This window comes from Episyrphus balteatus, chromosome 4 (assembly GCF_945859705.1).
Source record: "Episyrphus balteatus chromosome 4, idEpiBalt1.1, whole genome shotgun sequence".
Classification (NCBI taxonomy): domain Eukaryota; kingdom Metazoa; phylum Arthropoda; class Insecta; order Diptera; family Syrphidae; genus Episyrphus; species Episyrphus balteatus.
Window position 1 is genome coordinate 55,443,160 of NC_079137.1, and position 22,841 is coordinate 55,466,000.

The 22,841-nt window shown below is 29.0% G+C and overlaps 1 protein-coding gene across 1 annotated transcript in view; it reads right to left on the reverse strand.

Moving 5' to 3' along the window:
• LOC129918245 (ankyrin repeat and BTB/POZ domain-containing protein 2) overlaps positions 1 to 14,070 on the reverse strand; it is a 28,023-nt gene extending 13,953 nt beyond the window's left edge. The window contains exon 1 of the mRNA XM_055998670.1: positions 13,247 to 14,070. Within this exon, the coding sequence (XP_055854645.1) occupies positions 13,247 to 13,986 (740 nt within the window). The 5' untranslated portion in view covers positions 13,987 to 14,070. The remainder of the gene's footprint in view (positions 1 to 13,246) is intronic.
• Positions 14,071 to 22,841: the final 8,771 nt, after the last annotated feature.

Sequence of the window (22,841 nt, forward strand, 5' to 3'; positions counted from 1 at the left end):
ACTTTATTTTTATGTCATTAGATTTAACATCAAAATACCTTAAAAAGATGTGTCATAGATGATATTCCACAAACAATTTTTTTCAATATATTTTTGACCATCACCTCCTCCCTCTTGCCCGCGTAAAAAAAACACTCTTCCACCCAATTTTGTTGCTTTTCAAATATTCATAACTTCGTTCAGGTATGCGAGTATTTAAACGAGGAAAAGTTTTATATGTATGTAATGTATTTTTATATGCATATGTACATTAGGCTGGGTCACAAATGAATGGAGAAATTTTTTTTGCTGATTTTTTTACGGGCACAGTGATGAAAAGGTGCTAAACTGTAAATAGAACAATAATATAAAGTTTGGTTATAATCAGACTTTATCTTCTGCCTCCGGTTGCCCAGCCAAGTTCTCTATGAACTTTGGTCCTACACCATTAGGAAACAACTCAAGCCGCTTTCGAACCATTCTAAATTTTGTTTCAATAATGACAAACATTTCAAACTCGTTTTATTTGTTAACATAGTCCAAGCTCAAGCTCCTCAAAAACTTTCAGCTACGTAGGATTAGTAGTTTCTGAGAAAAAGGCTTTCAAAAATCGCAAAAGGAGTAGCTGATTTACTCACTAACATGCTAACTAACAAATGATAAAAATTCTGGCAAACTTCTAGTTTTCATAGAAACTTGTTATGTTCATGGATCTTAAAGTACATACAAAGAAAAAAATCGAAAAATTGAGATTTTACATTCAGGGGGCGTGGTAACCGCCCATTTTGGTAGAATTAATATCAATTATTAAAAAGTATACTTCTGAATACCCTAAAATCTTGAAACTTGGTAAAAAAAAAAATAGTTCGCAAATTTTAACTTTTTTTTTCAAAATTTTGACTTTGAAAATTAATTTTTCAAAAATTGTTTTATAAAAGAGCTTTATTTGAAAGCAAAATAAAAAAGAGATTTTGGGCTCAACAAAAAGGTATAACATGTTGTTGTAGGTATAACGGTTGATTTTTAATAATATTTTTTCCTAATTAAATAATTTTTTTAGAAAATTGCCCCTCTTGGCTAAACGGGGGCGAATATTAACCCCCTCCAAAACGATGTTTTTCTTGTCCCGACCCAACCTACACTCTTAAGCTTTTTGGAACATCCTCTTGAATTAGCTTGTATAAGAAATGAGATCATAATAAATTAAGCAAAGCGTATGTGGTTTTTAGGCAAAAATCAGCTTTTTTCAAAAATGAAACCACAATCCGGAGGCACTTAGGCTTAAAATAATGAAATGAAATTTTACTTTTAAGCTAACCGAACCATTTAGCACCTTTTAACCGCTGAGCCTTTTTGAAAATCCAAAAAATTGTATTTTGACCCACCCTAATGTACATACATATACATGTAAGTTTCAACCGTTTGGCTTGAAACTTTTATGATTATATAAAATTAAGTCCAATTATTCGGATTGAGACACAAGTTGATGTAGTAAAGGAACTAAATATTTAATAACAATTAAATAAAACAAATTAACAAAATTAAACATTATTAAATTACCTAAATCAACAATTATGTCGGCTTTGGGATCTGTGACCCAGCTTATTAAATAATTAAACAGCAATTGAAAAATAATTTAAAATAACAAAATATCAATATTTGAAAAGTAAGTAAATAAGTATTAGATATGAATATCGTAAGTGTTTTAGCAAAGTATTGAAAAGGCAAAGTAATCATAATGGTGATTAAGTTTGTCTGATAGATGGCAACAAACTTACATCCCCCCTTCCCCGAGAGGATTCATCAGGATAAAAAGAATAGGGAATCATCTTGCTTTTATGAAAAATGTTCAAGTCTTTCTTTTTACTGCCAAGATCTATCTCGTAAATCGAATTAGATATCTTTCTCTTAATCTTGAAAGGACCCATTCGAACAGGATCTAATTTGTTTCTATTGAGTTTGTTACCATTTTGAATATAAACTAAGTCATTTTCTTCATATTCAATTTCTTTAGAATTCTTATCATAATACTTTTTGTTTATATTATGCGATCTGTTTGCATTTTGTATTGCTACAGATCTATTAAAATCTAAATTGTCTAACGTATTACTATTTAACTCCATTGGGATAATTGAGACATCCTCACCTGTTAATAAATAATTGGGAGAGAAACCCGTTGAAGTGTGAATGGTATTGTTATATTCGGAAATACACTGTTCAGCAATCACTGACCAGGGCTTATTTTTATTTTCATATATTTTGCAACGAATTCTATTTACTAAAGTTTGATTGGTTCGCTCATTCTGTCCATTAGAAAATGCACAGTCTACTGCTGTGAAAATCAATTTTATATCTTTATTCTTTAAATAGTTTTTGAACTCCAAAGAATTAATTCCAGGATATTGATCAGTAAAAATCGTCTTAATGTTGCCTTTTTTCTCAATTGTTTTTACCAGATTAATAAAATCTCTCGCTGTTTGTGTTTTCGACGTAGAAATAAAAGCGTATCGAGTTAATTGATCTACCATCAAATGTAAATACTTTTTTGGTGATCTATTTCCCGTGAAACCTCCTATTGTATCTAGTGATACTATCTCTAATGGCATGGATGCTGGACCTAATTGTGACAACGGAGCTTTAAAATTACCGAATCTTGTTTTATTCTTAATACATGTTTCACAAGTCCTACAAATGATTTTTATGTGTTTGTGTATATTCTTGAAATAAAAGGTTGGTGCAATTGTTAGTATCATTTGCTTAACACCAATATGACCTTGCGAATCATGTATTTTTTTGAGTAATGAGATACCGTAGTCCTCTGTTAACCATACTTTCTCTCTTTTATTTAAAGTTTTGTACATAATTTTATTTTTTATTTTACAATATTTATCACATGTTAATTGCTTTTGATTTTCCAATATATTTTGTACTGTTAAGAAATTCACGATTTTTATTTGTGAATTACAACTATCATTTTTTTCGGGTAGGACTGGATTTCTCGAAAGACAATCAGCTTCTGAATTGTTTTTACCCGGATTATATTGAACTTTGCAATCGAATTGTAAGATGAAATTTATGATGTGATTTAATTCAATGTCTTTGCAGTTCTTAATATTTAAATTTCGTAATGGTTCATGATCAGTAAATACTATGAATTTTTGGCCTATTAAATAATATTGCCAGTATAATATAGCTTCTTTTATTGCTAAACATTCAATATATATGGCTCTTTTAGTTTTTTGAGATTCATTAAGTTTTCGTGAGAAATAAAACACCGGTTTAACAGATTCGTCTTCTTGAGGTTGTTTCAAAATTGCACCAACACCTTCTAAGCTAGCATCCGTATAAATGTATATTGGTTTATTTGGATCGAATATAGCTAAGACAGGCGTTGTACATAAATATTTTTTTACTTTTTCAAAGCTGTATTTACATTCTTCTGACCATACAAATTTTACATTTTTTCGCAAGAGGTTATGTAAAGGTTCTAGAGTCATTGCAGATCTGGGAATGTATTTTAAATAAAAATTCACTTTGCCCAGAAACTGTCTTATATTTTTTTTAGTTTTTGGTTCAGGGAAATCCCTTAAAGATACTAAATTATCATTAATAGGTTTAATACTATTATTTGATATTTGATGTCCTAAATAAGTTACTTCTTTTTGTGCAAAACAACATTTGTTTGTATTTAACTTTAAACCTTGTTCTTGTAAAACCTGTAATGTTCTTTTAATGTGTTTTAAATGATCAGAATAGCTATTTGAAAAAATTAATATATCATCTATATAGTTTATAGCAAAAGAATCTAGGTTATTATTTCTTATTATACTTGATAAAATTCTTTGGAATATAGCAGGAGCTGATTTTAAACCGAAAGGTAAACATGCCCATTGCCAGTGACCATGGTGTGTAACAAAAGCCGTTTTGTATTTATCTTTAGCACGCAGAGGTATAGACCAAAAGGCTGAATTAATGTCTAGTTTGGAAAAGTAAACACACTTTCCAACACGAACAACAAGATCATCAATTCGAGGGAATGGTTGACCTTCGGGGACAACTATTTTATTAAGCTCACGATAGTCAATACACAACCGTGATTTTTTTCCCTCTTCCTTCTTATATACTAAAGTAACAGGAGAGGCATATGGACTATATGACTCTTCAATAAGTCCTGCTTTTAATAATTTTTTTATTTGAGATTCGATTTCTATTTTATCCGGAATGGAACATTTATATGGTTTTCTAGATATATATTTATTTTCAGTTAATCTAATCGTAGCTTCAAAATTTTTAACCGTACCAATATCAAATTTTTCTTTAGCAAAAACGAGATCATATTTTTTTAGAAGATCATTCAAAACATTATCATTGTTTTCAAGCTCTGAAATTAAGCTATGATTGCATTTTAATTCGTCATTCTCGAGAATGGGACTCAAAATTTGAGTAATTTCTAAATTTTCGTTTTGGCATAATCGAAACTCTTTAATGCAATTGAGCCCGATAATCAAATCTTCTTCAAACAAATCACTTTTCATAATTAAAAATGAAAATTGTTTTTGTATATTTAATATTTTCAAAGAGACAGTTACTTCACCATACACATCTGTGAGACCACTCATTGTTTTTATAGTTTGGATCCCGCTTAAATTGTTAATCAATTGTAATTTCTTAAAAAAATTGTAGTTAATTAATGACACATTTGCTCCAGAATCATAAAGTGCATTGGCAATTTCATTATTGATTAGAACATTAAGCTTTATAAGCGGGATCGTACTCAGTTTTTTGATTCTGAGAATTTTATATAAGCTGGTCTTATTTTGTTTCTGCATACACTTTCTGAATGAAATCTATTCGTGTAGCCAGCTTTCTCACAGATCTGACATGGTATGAAGCTTCGTTTTTGTCTATTTAAATCAAATTCATATTTACTTACATGTGTATTATTGTTTGATATTGGATCAAGTTGTCGCAAGCTAGACATTAGATTTTCGATCGTTACTATTTCTTTCTTATTTATACGCGATCTTACAAACTTTGGTAAAGCTAAAACAATAAAATTGATCTGAGAGCTTATGCTTAGATCTGGATCGACATCAATAAGAAGATTTATCTTTTTTAAAGCAAAATCTAAGAATGGACCATTTAACCAATGAAAAGAATAAGCGTAATCAATTTCACTCCATGATTTCTCTCCAAATGTACTTAGAAAAGATGTCTCCCAATAATCCCAAGGTTTATTCATAGAACAATTTTTGTATAAGGATGAAAACCAGTCTGAAGCAGGTCCTTCCAAGTAAAGTTTTAGAGATTCTGGATATTGTTTTTCATTCAATTTTAATCTTTGACATTCGAGCAAAAACAAATTTAACCATGACTTTGCATTTTGATTTTTACTTGAAAATTTTTCTAGCATCATATTATTTGAAAAAGACCTGATGGGATTTTCAATAGTAGGTAAAGGGGTATTAGTAGTGGGTTGGGGGGAGAAATAGATTGCCTCTAAATAATAATCACCAAAGACTACATTACCTTCCTCATCAAAATATGATTTTTGCAATTCTTTTTTTAGTGTAATTGTAATATTTCTAATTTTTCCTCTTGTATTTAGGCTCTTCACTGCTCCCTTTATTATAGACAGTTTCGTCAACTCCGTGTGTTTTTGTATTGGTTGACTTTCAATTGGAAAAGAAAAAATTTCTTCCCGGCCCAAAATTTCAATGGATTTGACCATTACTGTAGTTTTGTTTTCCCAAGCTTCGGAAGATAAACAGAATTTAACTTTAATATCTTCCATCTTAATTGTTGATTTGTAAGTTTCAACCGTTTGGCTTGAAACTTTTATGATTATATAAAATTAAGTCCAATTATTCGGATTGAGACACAAGTTGATGTAGTAAAGGAACTAAATATTTAATAACAATTAAATAAAACAAATTAACAAAATTAAACATTATTAAATTACCTAAATCAACAATTATGTCGGCTTTGGGATCTGTGACCCAGCTTATTAAATAATTAAACAGCAATTGAAAAATAATTTAAAATAACAAAATATCAATATTTGAAAAGTAAGTAAATAAGTATTAGATATGAATATCGTAAGTGTTTTAGCAAAGTATTGAAAAGGCAAAGTAATCATAATGGTGATTAAGTTTGTCTGATAGATGGCAACAAACTTACATACATTTATGCAGAAAAGGTGTAATGTATTGAAAAAATTAAAAAAAAACTTTTTTTCTAATTTAAGTTCGCAAAATCTACTTTTTAACTGAGAAATAAATATTTTGCGACGGAAAGAATGCAAAATTCAATGTAATAATATTTCAGATGCGGTTTTCAAATTAAAACGATACAATAGCTAGGTTCCAACGTATTCGAAAAGCGAGAAAGCATCCAACTTCCTTGGGCAGCTGCAAGTTAATCTCCACGCTTTTGTGTAGGAAATTCATCAGGATGCTTGCAATAAATTGCTTAGAGTTAACTGATTGCATAATGAATTAAGAAATAATAAAGTATTTCCTCAAAAAGCCGTATAGATGAAGTTTCCGCAACCCAAATACATCAGTTGTAAATATTGTAAACTTTTGCGGGAGAAGAAATGATATATACTTACAATTTCCTGGTTTGATTAAAATATTTATTGTACATTAACCCAACATAACGTCATTTTATGATGCAAAATTTTTGGATTGATTCAAATTAAAACAACACACAACTCTGCTCTAATTTTTAATTTCAGATAATCTGGAATTATTATTAAATATTTAAAATTAATAAACATTCTACACATAATTTTTGTATTTTTTGTTTCTCCCTAGGAAATGTTTTGGTAATGCTGTTACACATTTTCATAATAGTTTGACCTCAATTAGGTTCACAATAGGTTCGCGCCATCATCTTCGTGAGACTTTGCACACGAACAAAATTTTTAATAATAATTGTTGGCTATTTTTCATCTCTCCACAAAAAAACCACAAGCAACAGGCTTTACAAATTTAATTTTGATGATGAATAATTTAGCAGCACGTTCTTTACAAAAGTTTGTCTGACCAAAAGTTACACAAAAAAAAAATTGGAACATTGAACTTGTGAAACATTAAAATTTGGAACACACAAAGTTTGTATTGAATCTGATTAAAATACAACAATTAAAATTAATAGTTTTGGAGAAAAAAAGTAAAACCATATTGTTGTGATGGTTTGCTTATGTAATTATAGGTTTTGATTTTTCTCATTAAATTTCAAACGTCAGCTAAAGCTTTGAAAAAAAACAACAACAACAACAACATCGTTTGCTTAATAAATGTCAGCAATTATTATTAAGCTTGAAAGAAATTATTGTTTTAAGACAAAAAAAAAACAACCAGGAAAATAGAAATATAGACTAAGTACCCACTTCAAGCTTCGTGAGATAGTTTTCACGCAAATACTTCATTAGTTAGCTTCTTTAAATCAGTTACTGTGCCAGTTGGCCAATTATTTTGTTTTACTTGTTTTTAGTATTTGTTTATTTTTTTTTTTTTCATTTAGGTACTTTCCAGATTTTAATTCTTAGAGATAAAAAACGAAAGTCACATTTAGGAATATGTGATACTAGGCTTAAATTATTTATGATGAGGTCAAGCCTAGGAGTAGGTTAAATAAAAAAAAAAAATTTAGGAGACTTTCTGTTTTTTTTTTTTTATAAATTGATGTAAAGTTATTAAAAAATATTATTTCGCTTGTTAAATTTCACTCAAAAGATGAAGATAAAAAGAGCTTAAATGTTTTTATACGATATGGATCTTAACAAATTTTTCTATTGGTAAAAAAAAACAAGGCTTGGGAAGATTTATTTTTTATTTAAGGAAAACAAAAATCTGCAGTTTTGTTCCAATATAGTGAAAAATGTATTAATGTTAAATGTAAAGCTTTAAAGATATCTATAAAATATAATATGCTCTTTCACAAGGAAACGGATCTTACTATAAAAAAAAACTTACATTAACTTACTCTTTATTTTAAATTTTAAAGCTATTTGTAAAAATTTAGAAAATACAAATTTTACTTAAGCGGAGAAATCCCTCTGGAATTTGTATTATATTTTTTTTGCATTTTTTTGATTGCTTAAAAACTTCATCCACTTCTAAAGAAACAATTTTTAGCCTTGTATGAAGCCTCAAAATTCCCTAGATAGTCCACAATCCCATAATTTTTGTAATTTATAGTATTTTTTTTTATAATTTGTTTATATAAAAAAATTGGTGTTTTTTCTTTATTTTTGTATCTAATTGATATTTTTTACTTCTTTTTACTTCTTTTTACTAAATATAGCTTACTGCAATGCGTACTAACATATTTTAATGGAAAAAAATCTCTTTTGATTATAAATAATTTCCTAGATCTAGGCATTGCACGGCGCAAACTCGAGGCGTCAACTTTAAAAGACTGCAGAACCGCCATTTTGTTAGCTTTTTAGTTCAAAAAAATTGTATCAATACTTCATAAAGTCAATAGTATTATTTCCAAATTTCAATAAATGCTTTCAGATTTCCATAAAACAATATTGAAAAAGCTGCTGTCCAGAGGGATTTTATTGTTTAAGAAATATAGAACAAAATAAATTAAAATGCACTTATGCTCTAATGTTAAAAGTAGTCCTTATTTTAAATCCTTTTATGAAAAAAATATTAGGCAAAATTATAATTTGATTTTTTTAAAAGCATTTTTGATAAAATCTGTTTTTTTAATTAATTAACGCCGTTTTTAATTACATACTTTGATCAAAAAACGAAGTATGCCATCTGATTTATTTTACAACAAGGAATTTTTAGAAAAAATAATTTTTTGTATAGTTATAGGTATAAATTTTCTAACATTTTTTTTTTATTGGTACCTATGCAACTTTGAAGGAATTTCGAAATATTTCACTAAGCCCTTTTCAAAAAATTGTTTTTTTTTTTTTTAATCCAAAAATGCGTTAGGTAGTTTTAAATTTTCTCAAGTTTTAATAATGCGATTACTTAAACGCTTTCGCATAAAATATTTCGTTGAAATAGTCATATATACGAGATATTCACAGACCAAAAAACGGTTCTATGGCAGGTTGCATACACTGCAAAAAATATTTTTATTTTTTTAAAACAATCTTGGTACCTATCCCACTTTGAAGTAATTTATTTATAAGCATTTTTCAAAAAATTGATTTTTGAAACAAATTCAATTTTCTTTTTTCAAAATCATGTTAAATATTAAAATTTACGGTTTTTTAATGGATCTTTTACACCAATTGATAGGGGGAAGTGGTCACCCTTCGTACACGGTCACCCTTCGTACAGTGAGCTTAAAACAAAAACTAAACGGTATTCAAACACGTGCTTACTAGTGTGCATAGACATAGTAGGCGTCGAGCTGCTAGATAAGTTTTGAATCCTAAATGCAACGGATTCGGTCGCCACAACACTTTTAGTGTTTTTTAGTGCTCTGAGTAATTTTTTTTATGTACATTTGATGTCATGTTGTGTTTAAGTTAAGTATGTTTTTGGCTAAACAGTAATGAAGAATTGTTGTTTAAAGTGTTAAATTTGTGTTTTAATTATAAATATTGAAAAATCTCAGTACATTTTTTCAAAAATCGATTTTTCTGCATTATGTACAGCATTCGTACAGTCAAACATGGGGCACACTCGTACGCATATGTAAGCCCGCCAGTAAATTTTCTTGAGCAGATAACAATCAAAACACGGAGTTACAGTTTTATTGAAATGAAATTTAAACCTCTATAATAAGTTTTTCGCATTTTATAGTAAATTAAGGTTGGTTTTTTTATATATTATGTAAATAATAACTTGTTTCAGAATCGTCGAATCGCGAAAAATTAAGTTTTTTATTTGTTTTTGTTTTTTTCTGAGCCAAGTTCAATTAATTAATAAATTAATAAGTAATTAAATGTTTTAAAACTCAAATTGGGCATTTGACAAATCAAAAGTTAGTCAAATTAACGTTTTAAATATCCTGTACGAATGTTCCCCATGTGCTGTATTAAGGTACCCCACAGGTGGGGAGGATTCGTACAAAAATCTAATCCCAGTAAAATGGCTATAACTATTTAAGTCTTTGACTTAGAAGTGTCAAATTTTTTTGTAAAGTGTAATAATATACATATTACAAATAAAGTCCATTTTCTCGAAGCTGGAGTGAGTAAATAAATAACTAAAAAAAAATAAGTAAAAACTGTACGAAGGGTGACCACTGCCCCCTAATGGATATAAATTAAATTTCGATATCTTATTACTTATTTAACAAAAAGTTTTGAAAACAGAAAATGATGCCAACCGTTATTAATTGAATTGTAATTGAAAAATTCCATTAAAAGTTGACATGACACTCGTAATGTGGGTGTTTGTTTGGCATGCTTTGGGTAGATTAATTTATGGCACTTAGTATATTTAATTATTTACATATCCACTATAAAAAAATCAACGTATTTCTTATTTTTTTCTGGACACAAAAAAAATGTAGCACCACCTGGAACTTCTATTTTACAAAACTCGATTTCTTCCTTTAATAGATATAATTTGCTTTCCTTTTGAAGTCTTAATGTCACCCAAAGGCAAGTATACCTATTTCTCACAAAAAAGTGAAAACTTGTAGAAATTCCATTCCTTTGATAAAAAAAAAATATATTTGAAAACTTTGTTGTATAACATTAAAGTTTGTAAAACTTTTCTACACGCATAAACTTCTCAGGTTATTGAACCTAACCGAGGCTATAACTCTCTAACCATTTATTTATGATCTTGCTAAGTTTCATTAGGAACAGTCGTAAATGTTATTTCAATAAAATGTAAACTCACCATTAAAAAATCCCAGGAATGTACCCTTAAATAAATTACTCATGTCATGTTTTATTTTTTTTTTTTGTGTTTAACAACACGATGTCAAGGGAAAACCTTTCTACATACGTAAGAGTATTTGCATAACAATCCCTGTATTTTCACTTTTACTTTCCAAGTGCGCGGGAAATAAATACAAAAAAAAAAAAAAACAACAAAATTCTCCTACAATCCCTTTGTATTAACCTTTTTTTTATTTATATTAACAAACAAAACATTTTTTTTTTATATTTTAGTAAAAAATAATAAAAACAAATCCACAATGTGATGAAATAATTTTAGCAAAACATCTACAAACATGTACCTATTCAGCCACACGCTGCGCGTTCAACGTTGATCTGCACTGGCGGTGGGCGATCAGAGCTGAAGCTATTAATGAGAAGACAATTTATTACAATGGAAGTTGAATCTTCACACTGAATAATCTCAACTCTCTGATAACAATTACTTCATATTTTGCTTGAAAGTGAAAACAAGAAAATAATAAATTATATCAACTTAAAGGAATTTTTTTTTACTCACAAAGATGATGGAGGCATCACGCAGCTAAAGCAGTTTAGAGCCAACAACACAACTGGCAAAAGGCCAATGATCTGTCTCACCCAGGTGAGTAGCCCAAGACGCTCTAGATGGATCTTCATTTAATTGGAAAGCGTGGGACTTGCGGGATGGGAAATTAATAAGTTGCGAAGTAGTGTTGCAAATTATAAGATCTATTTATGGAAATATTGAACCCGAGACGATAATATAGACTAATTTTGCGATAAACATTAACTTTATACCAGTTTATACCAATAAATAAATGAAATAGTACAACTGTGTGTAATTAACATAAAAAGTTCTTCTGGAGAAAATGAGCACCTTGTATTTACCAAAAGGACTTTTTTGTTATAATGGAGGAAAATAGGCAGAAAAAAAGTGATTTATACCAATAAAACGCAACAACAGTCTAAAAATCTTGCAGTCTTGAAGAAAATAATATGATTTCATCGTCAGTTTGATTGTTGTCATTATGAAAAGACATTTTGTAGAAAATAAGATATAAAAACACAGTTTTACTAACTGATGCAATGAATGGTATAAACTGGTCGAAAGTATATTGAGAAGGTACAAAACTACAAACATCAAGAATCCTTTTTTTTCAAAATTGGTTATATTCGGTGGTAAAGTATTAAACGGAGTACTTGTCTATATTATTGTCAGTACATATAAGACCAGTTTTATACCAATCATAATTTAAAATAGGCAATTTGTATCAAATATATGAAGATTTGACAAGCGAAGCTTCTCATATTGAAAAATAACGAATTATCCCTTCATAAAATTTATTCTTCTATTTATAAAAGAAAAAAAGTGATTTATACCAATAAAATGAAACTACAAATCTTGCAGTCTTGAAAAAAATAATATGATTTTATCGACAATTTTATTATTATTTTCAATGTAAGACAATATTGTTTCAAATTTTGTACACAAAAAAGATATGATAAACACAGTTTTATTTGTTCATGCAGCGATAGGTATAAGCTGGTCGAAAGTAAAAATCGTAGGTACAAATATCAAAAATATTTTTTTTTTTCAATATTGTTTATATTCGATGGTAAAGTATTTAAGGAAAGAAAGAAAAGAAAGTTTAATTTGTTTATACCAATTATACAGACATTCGGAGGAAACATTGTTCAAATGGTTCTTAAGGTCATATCATTTAATCATACGGTTTATTTGACCGATAATGAACAAAAATGTCCTTATATGAATAGAATCTATCGATTGGTATAAACTGGTCGAATTTTTCAGAACCTGCGAGAATTTAATTATTTTCATTCAGCAAGAATAACCCTTCTACAGTCAGCTGTCAAGAACTGCTCTTTACACATATTAGACCAGTTTTAACCAATCGTAATATAAAATAGACAATTTGTACCAAATATTATAAAAGCCTAGCTTATCGAAAAATATCCATAAAATATATTAATGTCACAATATTGACTTGTGAAGTTTATTTTGTCTATACCAATTACACAAATACCTGCGGAGTTTTTTAGGAAACATTGTTTAAATAGTTATTATGGTCTTTTAACTCAATCAGACGGTTGATTTGACTGAACGATAAGGAAAATTTTCTTAATATGATTAATTTAAGATTCTATCGATTATTATAAACTGGTCGAATTTTTTAAATCGTCACGAATAGCCCTTTTCCAGTCAGCATAATTCCTCAAGAAATGCTCTTTACACTCATTAGACCAGTTTATACCAACAATATAATACCAGAAAAAGTTTCTGTCACTCTCTTGCAATTCAAAATTGCAACCCTACCTTCCTGATTATAAATTCATAATTAATTTACAGAACAACTAACTATTAAAAAAAATTGTCATTATAATGCTTACCTTCTTGGCTTTGGTCGAACGATTTCATGGTTTGCGTCCGTAATACAAAACGGACTTAATGCTCCAGCCAGATGTTCCACACCAATTCGTCCAGGATCCCAACTATGTCGACCTGGCATATTGCTGCTGTTGCTAGTATTGCTGTTCCCACTATTGCTGCTGTTATTACTATTATTATTAGCCACGATTAAGCTATTGGCACTATTATTATTATTATTACTGTTACTATTGCTACTACTATTATTACTATTAATATGGCTACTACTATTACTACTATTTAAACTAAATGTAGCTACGGTGGGAACTTTTCCGTTTGTTATAATTGCACTGGAAGTTGCTGCTGCTTGAGCCGCTGCTGCTGTCGCCGCAGTTCGGGAGCAACCGCTCCTGAATATTGCCGATGTAGAAATTGAACTATTTTTCGACCAATTCACTTGGCTTGCATTTAAATTGCATGATGATGAGTTTGTTGTTGTTGGTGGGGATTGATTGTATGGTGACAAAGATGTTGAAGCACACGGAGAATGCAATGAACCTCCGGCTACAGATGGAGAAACATGATTTGATTTTGCTGATGTTGTGACTTTGGTTGATGGGGATTGTTGTTGAAGCAATTGTTGCTGTTGTTGGTGTTGTTGTTGATGGTGTAATGGAGACGAGGTACTTTGAACTAAGTGATGTCCAGTGGATCCCACTGGACTTAGTTGATTGCCATTGGTTGCAACCATGGAATGATTCATAGCCGTTGTTCATTCTTGTTTGGTTTTATCCATATCCCAGGAATGATATTGGGATTTTCGTTAAAATTATTGTTGTCTCTTATATTTGAGTCTGTAAAGAAACGAAAAAAAAAAAAAGAGTTAGAAAAATGTTGTAAGTTTTAAGTGAAATTTTTATTTTTATATTTTTGATTAATAACTACTTAAGATTTTTTAAAATTGAAATTATAGTTTTCTAATAAAAGTGGTGACATAACAAAGCTAAGAAATCGGATTCGAGATAAGCGTATTAAGATTGTTTTATATTTATATATTGATGACCTGGCATATCTAAATACTGAAATATGATGGAAACAAATACCTATGAAATTTTGCATGGGAAAGTTACCTCGGCAGATCATTCGAGTGATAAATTAAGCAATTTCAGGCCACTGTGGCGTATGCGTATCTTTTTTATTCTTCCGGTAACCAATTGATTTTTTATGTTTATAATAAAAGTCTTTGGCGGGCACTTTGTGGCAAAATCTAAATATTTTAATTATGTATATAAATTGTAAATGCTAATTTGTTGAGAAAACCACAAAAAATTGTGTTTTGCATGGTCCGGACAAAAGTAAGGAAACTAAATCATATTAGATCTCTTAGGTCCAATTAAATTGGTATGCTATTTGACAGATTTCTAATTTTAAATGGAGACTTTAAATTTAATGGAGAGTGAATAAATTGGGCCTTAATGTTAAATGCATACAAATTTATCATGTAGCTCCTAACGGACCTTATTTTTGTGTTAGAATTTACGATGTTTTTCATGCAATTGGATGGATTGGCTTGAAATTTGATTTAATATTCTTATGTCATTTTCTGAACTGCCTTTTTTTTATTATTTTTAACATATCTTTCAGAATAAATACCTTCCATATAACCAGTTTGATATATTATGATTTTATCAAAAACAGTTTTAAAAGAATTCGATTTTTAGCAGCACTTCCGAACAAAGCGGTTCAGAAATATGTGCTTAACGAATATTTAATAAATTATGCATGTGCTCATTATAGCCAGATTTATGGAATTGAATATATCCGCTTATTCGGACATTATGTTCTTTTTACATTAAAGTTTATGAAGCAAATTTTGTTATAAAAAGCTGCCAAACTGTCTTTTTTTTTTTCTTCAAAAAGATAACTTTTAAAATTTTCTTCATTGTCTTCTTCACTCAAAAAAAAATTTAAAATTGCCCCTAAGTGATTACAACATGCATGTCAAACTTGCGGCCCGCGGGCCGCATGCGGCCCACAACGAGTAACTTTGCGGCCCTCACACAGATTCGAGCTAAATTTTAGGTCTCATACAAATTTATAGATAAGATGCTCAGATGAATTTTAAAACGGCAAACATTTTTCGACAGTTTGTATGGGAGCTAAAATGTATCTTATTATGAGTTTGTTCTGACCAATTAAAGTTCGAAATATGCTTAAATTTTTCTCGATCTGCGTACCAGGCATGGAATGTACCTGAAAAAAAAGTTATAAATTAATAAGATATCGTGAATTAGGAAGCGAACGTTCTGATTTAATCCAACGGTAGGTTAAATCATGAATGCCATAGGTATGGCATTCTTTGTTTGTTTTTTTTTTTTTTTTTTCATAAAAATTAGAATAAATGTCGAATGATATAGAAATGGAGGCATGCGATTTTTAATGTAACTGCGAAGTAAATTCCAAATTTCTATGAAGTGGATATAACCGAATTTTATACGTCTTTTTCAGTCAGATTTGGGACAATTTAAAACTGCAATTAAAAATCGTTTGCAAATTTCATACAACTTTCGGATGCGAGCAAATATTTTAACTATTAAGAGAATTAAAATCCAGCCTAACTTACACCTTGGTCTGGTCAAAAAACAAAATGGTAGTAAAGAAGAGATTCTAGTTATCAGGAAGAAATCATTAATGTTATAATTCTTCTTATTTTTATAAATCTGTTTTAAAAAGTTCTAGTTTAGCTTTTTTGTGGCCCATCAAAATTTAGATCTCGCTGTTTTGGCCCCTAGGAACCACTGAGTTTGACATGCCTGGATTACAACCTTATTTTTGTTTTGTGTAGCAAGAATACCTTCATTTTAAAAAGTTTTACTTTGGATACAAAAAAATACAACATCTATAATATTTTTCTTCTCTTTTTGTCCACTAACTTCAGTCTTAAATTAGCAGTATTTAAAATCAAAGTAAAAACTTTTTTGTAAGCAAAGTTTTCCTAACTTAATAGTATCTGATAAGCTTCAAACTTGGTGTCAGCCAAACTCAATTTTAAAATTATTCAAATTCTTTTCAGCTTACTTCAGATTTATTTTCGCATCGAAAAAGAACAAAAATCTACAAAATGTTTAGTTTGCATAGTTTCTTGAGAGTAAACATTTTTACTTGCTCTATAGGGCAAGTATTGGTTTAGTGTCGAAAAAAAAATTTGAGGTTTTAATCAAAACTAACATTACGATGATGGAGAATTCCAAAAAAGTGGGTCTCGCAATTCCGTCAGTGCGTCTGTACGTCTGTGCGGTTGTGCGTCCATCTGTACACATTTCCACAGCCTAAACGGGTGAACGAATTTTCTTCAAATTTGGTACAGATGATTTTAATGGAATTCTGAAAGTTGTGTTTTTTTTTTGTTTTTTTATATCTCGCTTAGAAAGTGTACCTCCCATACAAATTTTTTAATTCAAACCAAATAACTCAAAAACGGCTCTAAAGATTTTGATTAAACTTTGCAGACGTAATATTCAAAGCAATTGCAACAAAACTGCATTTTTAGTTTTTCTCAAAAAAGTCAAAAAAGTGTACCTCCCATACAAATTTTTCAAATTATACCAAATAACTCGAAAATGGCTCTAACGATTTTGGTTAAACTTTACAAACGTAATCTTCAAAGCAATTGCAATAAAACTGTTTTTTTATTTTTTTCAAAAAAAGTCAAATAAAAAAACATTTTTTTTTTCATTTAACAAAATTTTGCCCTAAATGTCGGCTCTTCCCCAAAATCAACAAAATTTCTTTAATTTTATATAGAGGCAGCTCTTAAAATCTACAAGTAAACTAACATAAAAGTGTTTTAAACTGCAAGAGCAAGTACGTGCGACCCCAGTCGTGCATCGTATTGACTTTGACATAAAGTAGCTATAATGATAATGTAGGTATAGGTACATTCATTTTGGTGGATTCACTTAACTTTTCCTATTTTTTTTTTTTTTTTTTATTAGCCAATTTTGTTTTTAATTTATATTTTTGAAAATTCTAAGTTCAAATTCGAGTTTTTTGAAAACTATCTTTTAAATTAACTGAATTTCAAATCTAACCAAAGGACTTTAAGAATATTCCTTGTTTACATATTTTGTAATTCTATTTATAATTTTACAAAATTTACATTGACTTTCAAAATAATACCAAGTGTAATTAATTATTTAATTAAATTTCTTAAGGAAAAATGTGCAAACTTTATTATTTTATAAAATGGACAAAATCATCTCTTCTGTCAAGTGTGGAACAAAAAAGTAGTGATTTTGAAACAGAGTTTGTTCTTTCAGAATTTCGATTAATTTAGTTCAAATATGTATCTAATCTTTGTGTTTCCTGTTCAAAATATATGTATGTTTGTATGTTTTTTTTTATAAAAAGCAAAATATCATTAAAATATTTTGTTAAATATTTTAAATACTTTATTTTAATTTAAAAAATTAACTCTTGAGAAAATTATCAAAATCGGGGAATTTACGAAATATTACAAAAAAAATTACAAATAAAACGTTTGATCAAATGCTTTCTTTTAGAAATTACATTAATTGTTTGTTAGTATGTTTTTATAGTTATTATCGAGTAGGTATTGTTTGTAAAAAAAAATTTTTATTTTTTTTTTTAATTTTTATTATGGCAACCCTAGTTACAATAGCTACATTGAATCGGAACCTGATGGTAAAGTTATACACAAAAGTATTTGACTCAGCTACGCGGGCGCGTTTTATCGATCATACCTCCATATACGCGCATCTAAGCATCCATTGTAGGTAGGAAAGCCTAGGCAAGTAGTAAGGTATAGGTATAGTTATTCATACATAATCCTAGACTGGAATTTTTCTATTTAAAATTCGTAGTGAGTGTGTTCAAAAATGCAGGTCCTTGTTCCGAAAACCAGTTAGTTACCTACTTGTTGGTGGCTAGATTGTTGGTTGAATGTTGTGTGTGTAGCGGTAGAATGGATAGAGGTAGCTACATGTTGGCGTTTTTGTTTTGCACAAGTTCTTGTGTGTGAGTGCAGTGTGGTGAATTTAGTACTATTTATGTTTCTACTTTTATTTTTGGTAGAAGCAAAAAAAATTTGCGCTCAAAAATAGTCTCTTCCTGCATTGCATTTATAAGTTATTAGGAAGGTATATCTACTTGAGGAAGAACTTGTGTTGGTTTTTTTTTTAAGGAAGAATGATGGATTATAGGAAAATAAAATAGGTAAATTAGTTCAAAAGCTGTCATACCTAGCAAATAGATTTAAATAAAAAAAGACTGTTAAAAAAGCCTGTAAATCCTCGGAAATTTTCCATTTGAAAACAAAACGAATGTCATATTGAAGATTGATTCGACTATCAACTCAAAAATTACAATTGAAAGTCTGACCTGAAACTTGGAAATTAAATCCCACAGTGGCAACTATGGCTTCATCCATTCTACTAACTTTTCTACCCAAACAAATCTGAGAGCAAAAATAGCTCAGAAGAAAGATGTCGGCGTGATAACAGCAAAATATTTATGTTTCTCAGTTTCTATGCACCGCACGCTGCTGTCCATTTGCGGTTCACATTATTATTAACAAAATTCTGAGTATGGGTGCCATCTTCAATGTAAGAGTATTAAAAAGTACGCATACTTACGCACTTATCTTGGTTATTGAAGCGATTCATAAAAAAAAAATAAAAATAATAAATAAATCATAGCGACAGTAGGAAATTCCTGAAGTTATAGAGTTGATAGAGTCAGACAGGAATTCTCCCTGTCTAATCGGATTTTATTTTTGCTTTTTTTATTTTTATGAATTTTGTTTATTTTCTTTACTTTTTTATATTCTATTCCATTTTCTCAATTTCGCGGTTTTATTCGTATAGTGATGGTATGGTATTTTATAGGTATGAGTTTGGACTATGTTATATGGTAAAAGAAAATCCATTTCATATTGAAGCAGAGCTAGAGTTAAAAACTTGTTTATAGTTTTTAAGTTAGTCATGTCACATACAACTAATTGCTTGTGGCCGGCTTCGATTAGGTTTAGGTGTGATATTTTGTACTTTTTTTTTAGTTTTGTTGTGATTAATGTGGTTTTTTTATAAACATGTTTTATTTATCAAATGCATCAGTTGGAATTAGAGGAGGATTTGCAAAAAGATTATGTATAAATATTTTGTAATTGATTGTTATTGGTTTTGATGATTTATTTTATAGATTAATTGAAAAAGTAGTTGGATTTTTCTTGGAATTCATTTTGTACCAATAAGAAATAACAATTTTTATTCAATGCATTTTGATTTAAAAAGTTGAAAAAAAAAACTCAAATGAAAAAGAAATGGAAAAAATATCGTCGCACGTACTTGCTCTTAAATTTCAAGTTGATTAAACTTTAAAAACATTTTATGGACAAAATTAAAGTAACATAAGGAATAGCGGGTAATTTGGAACACTTTTTTTTTAATTCTTCTTGGAACACTCGCATAATCAAATATTAAATTAATTTTTCAATAATTTTGTTATTTTCCTTCCAAAAGGATTAACATTCATGCCTTAAATTTCACTTTATATATTAAATTTGGACCATTAAGTAAATGGTTCCAACTGTTTCCTTGAGGATATTTTTGGGCATGCATTTAAAAAACACACTATAGTAAGTTTAATTTTTAAGTAAACTATTTTAAAATATTACATTACTTAAAATAAGTTAAATTAAACCCTGTTTCAATTATGATTAAATTTTAATTAAAAAAAGAAGTTTTATTGAATTCACCTGAATTCTCTTATTTAGATGCTTAAAAATTTTTTATTTCCATGTTCATTTTTTTCATCTTACATTGATTTTTTCTGTGTGCTATTTTTAAGAATTATAAGTCAATTTAAAACAATTAAACGTGTTTGAAAAGAAACTATTGAAAATTATTTTTATTTTCAGTTGTTAAGCTTTCGATTTAATTCAATGCATTTAAATTTTAAAAGACTGTAGATAACAACCAAAATTTCGCTTCACTGATAGGTATATCTGGTCAAAATGCATTGCAACAGAGTAGGTCACTTTATTAATTAAATTTACGGAAAATTGATTCTTAAAATAAGAATATGAACACTTTTAGTCTAAGATCCCGACAAACAAAGAGTTTTCTTAATTGAATCGTTTATTTTCAAAACATGATAAGTTCACTTTTTTTCAAAATTCATTTTTTTAACTGAATATGTTCTTGGGGGATAACCACACCTGCCTTCAAAATATGAAGCATCTACTCAGTCTATATTCGATTTTACAGCTAAGCGAAAAAAAAATTTTATTGTCAAAACATCATAAAAGTCCCGGACTTATCATCTTTTGAAAATAAACAGCAACTTTTTTTATGAGTAATTGACTACACATAGAGAAGCTGACTAATGACTCAAAATCTTAAGTTGAAGACGTCTTTCAAGTAAAATAACTACTCGAAACATTATATTCTATTCCCAAATGCAATTGTTTCATAGACTGAGGCTTTAAAAAAATTGTATATTCATTTTAAAACTAATTTCACATTCGTTTATTTTCAAAGTATGATAAGTCCAATATCGTTTTTATTTTTTATCTTTTAAACAATCGGTCCAAAAAGTAAATACCAAACGATATTCTGTAGCTAGGTAAAAGTTCTACAAAATATATTTTTTATACATTTTGCTACACTTAACAAAAGAAAATAGAACGTTTTTTTCTTCTCCTGAAAAATTTGAAATCATGGACTTATCATGTTCTGAATATAAATGATTCAATTATGCTACCCAAATTTTGGTGTGTGAATGAAATATGGTAAAGATAAGCAAAACGTGATAGGGTTGTCGCACAATATCCTAGATCGAAAAAAATTTTGATAATAACAGCTATCAAATTAACATTTTTCAGTGACAAAAGTCGTCCAACAATTAAAATATCAATTTTGATATTTTATCACATCATTTCGACATTTTTTAATTTCAGGTGGGATAGTGAAAATTTCACTTTGACAATTAAAATATCAATGTTGACTAGATTTTACGTTTTAGTTTATTATAATGAAACCTATTTCTTTCCTTTTCATTTTTATTATTTTTATTATTTTAAGAATTTTCTTTCTTTTTTCAAAACATTCCTGAAAGAAAATATTCTTTACAAAATAATGGTGATATTATTTTTTCTATTATACAGTGACGAGCAAAAGTGGTCAAATGTCAACTTAGTGCTCTTTACATAAATTAAATCGTTTTTATTTTATTATTTTTCTATATTATGCCACCATTAATTTTCCTGATTAAAATTTTAAAAAATGCTACATTGTCCAAAAATGGAGAGTATCATATTGGTATTTGGACTTGACCAATTCTGCTCGTTTTGGAAAAAGGCTTTTGTTTCAATATATTGAGTGTACTAGAATTAATTTTACCACTTTTAACAATGCCTCGAGATAGGATCTATCAATCTGTGAAGAAATAATTTTAAAATTCGGTCGTATTTCAGCTTAATGGAAAGCTCAAAGCTCATCGCTTTTAGACTTGTGTTTTTTTACTGCGCTTACAATTTCTTCAAAAATTTCAACAGATTTTCAGCCAAAATGGGTCAGGGCCTTATGCTGACTACGCAACTGTCTGAAATTTCTGATTTCCGAAGCAATATTTGACAATTTTAAAGGTTTTGGTGGGGTCTTCATGTAGTTGAAAAATGATATCACACGACACGGAGTCTTTATTTTGCCAAAAAAAAACTTGTTAAATTGTACCGTTTTATATCAAGATAGAGTTTCCTCTTCATCATATCTTCAAATTTTATCAAAGGTCGGGAACTCCCCCCAAAAACTCAAACAGAACATCACCAAACCTTTTTTCAAGTCAAAAATCGTTAGGTTAGATGAATTTTTACTAAAACTTTTACTAAAACTTTAACTATAACCAACAAAAAGGAATCAATAATCAATGGAAAAAGTAGATTGGATTGACGAGAACACAGAAGAAATAGAATGCAAATCTAGTTACTATCCAAAACTGGAAAAAAATTTCAGCACTATCAAGTTTATAGAACGGACATAAATTATTATGGACTCAAGAATATTTTCCGGTGTTATCTTGTGGATTGCTAGCTAATTTTGAAAAAATAATGAACAAGCGAACCTATCCTGATATAAAACGAAACAATTTACCAAGTTTTTTGGCAAAAGAAGACTCCGTGTTGTCTCATATAATTTTTCAACTAGATGAAGACCCCACCAAAACCTTTAAAATTGTCAAATATTGCTTCGGAAATCAGAAATTTCAGACAGTTGCGTAGTCAGCATAAGGCCCTGACCCATTTTGGCTGAAAATCTGTTGAAATTTTTGAAGAAATTGTAAGCGCAGTAAAAAAACACAAGTCTAAAAGCGATGAGCTTTGAGCTTTCCATTAAGCTGAAATACGACCGAATTTTAAAATTATTTCTTCACAGATTGATAGATCCTATCTCGAGGCATTGTTAAAAGTGGTAAAAATTAATTCTAGTACACTCAATATATTGAAACAAAAGCCTTTTTCCAAAACGAGCAGAATTGGTCAAGTCCAAATACCAATATGATACTCTCCATTTTTGGACAATGAAGCACTTTTTAAAATTT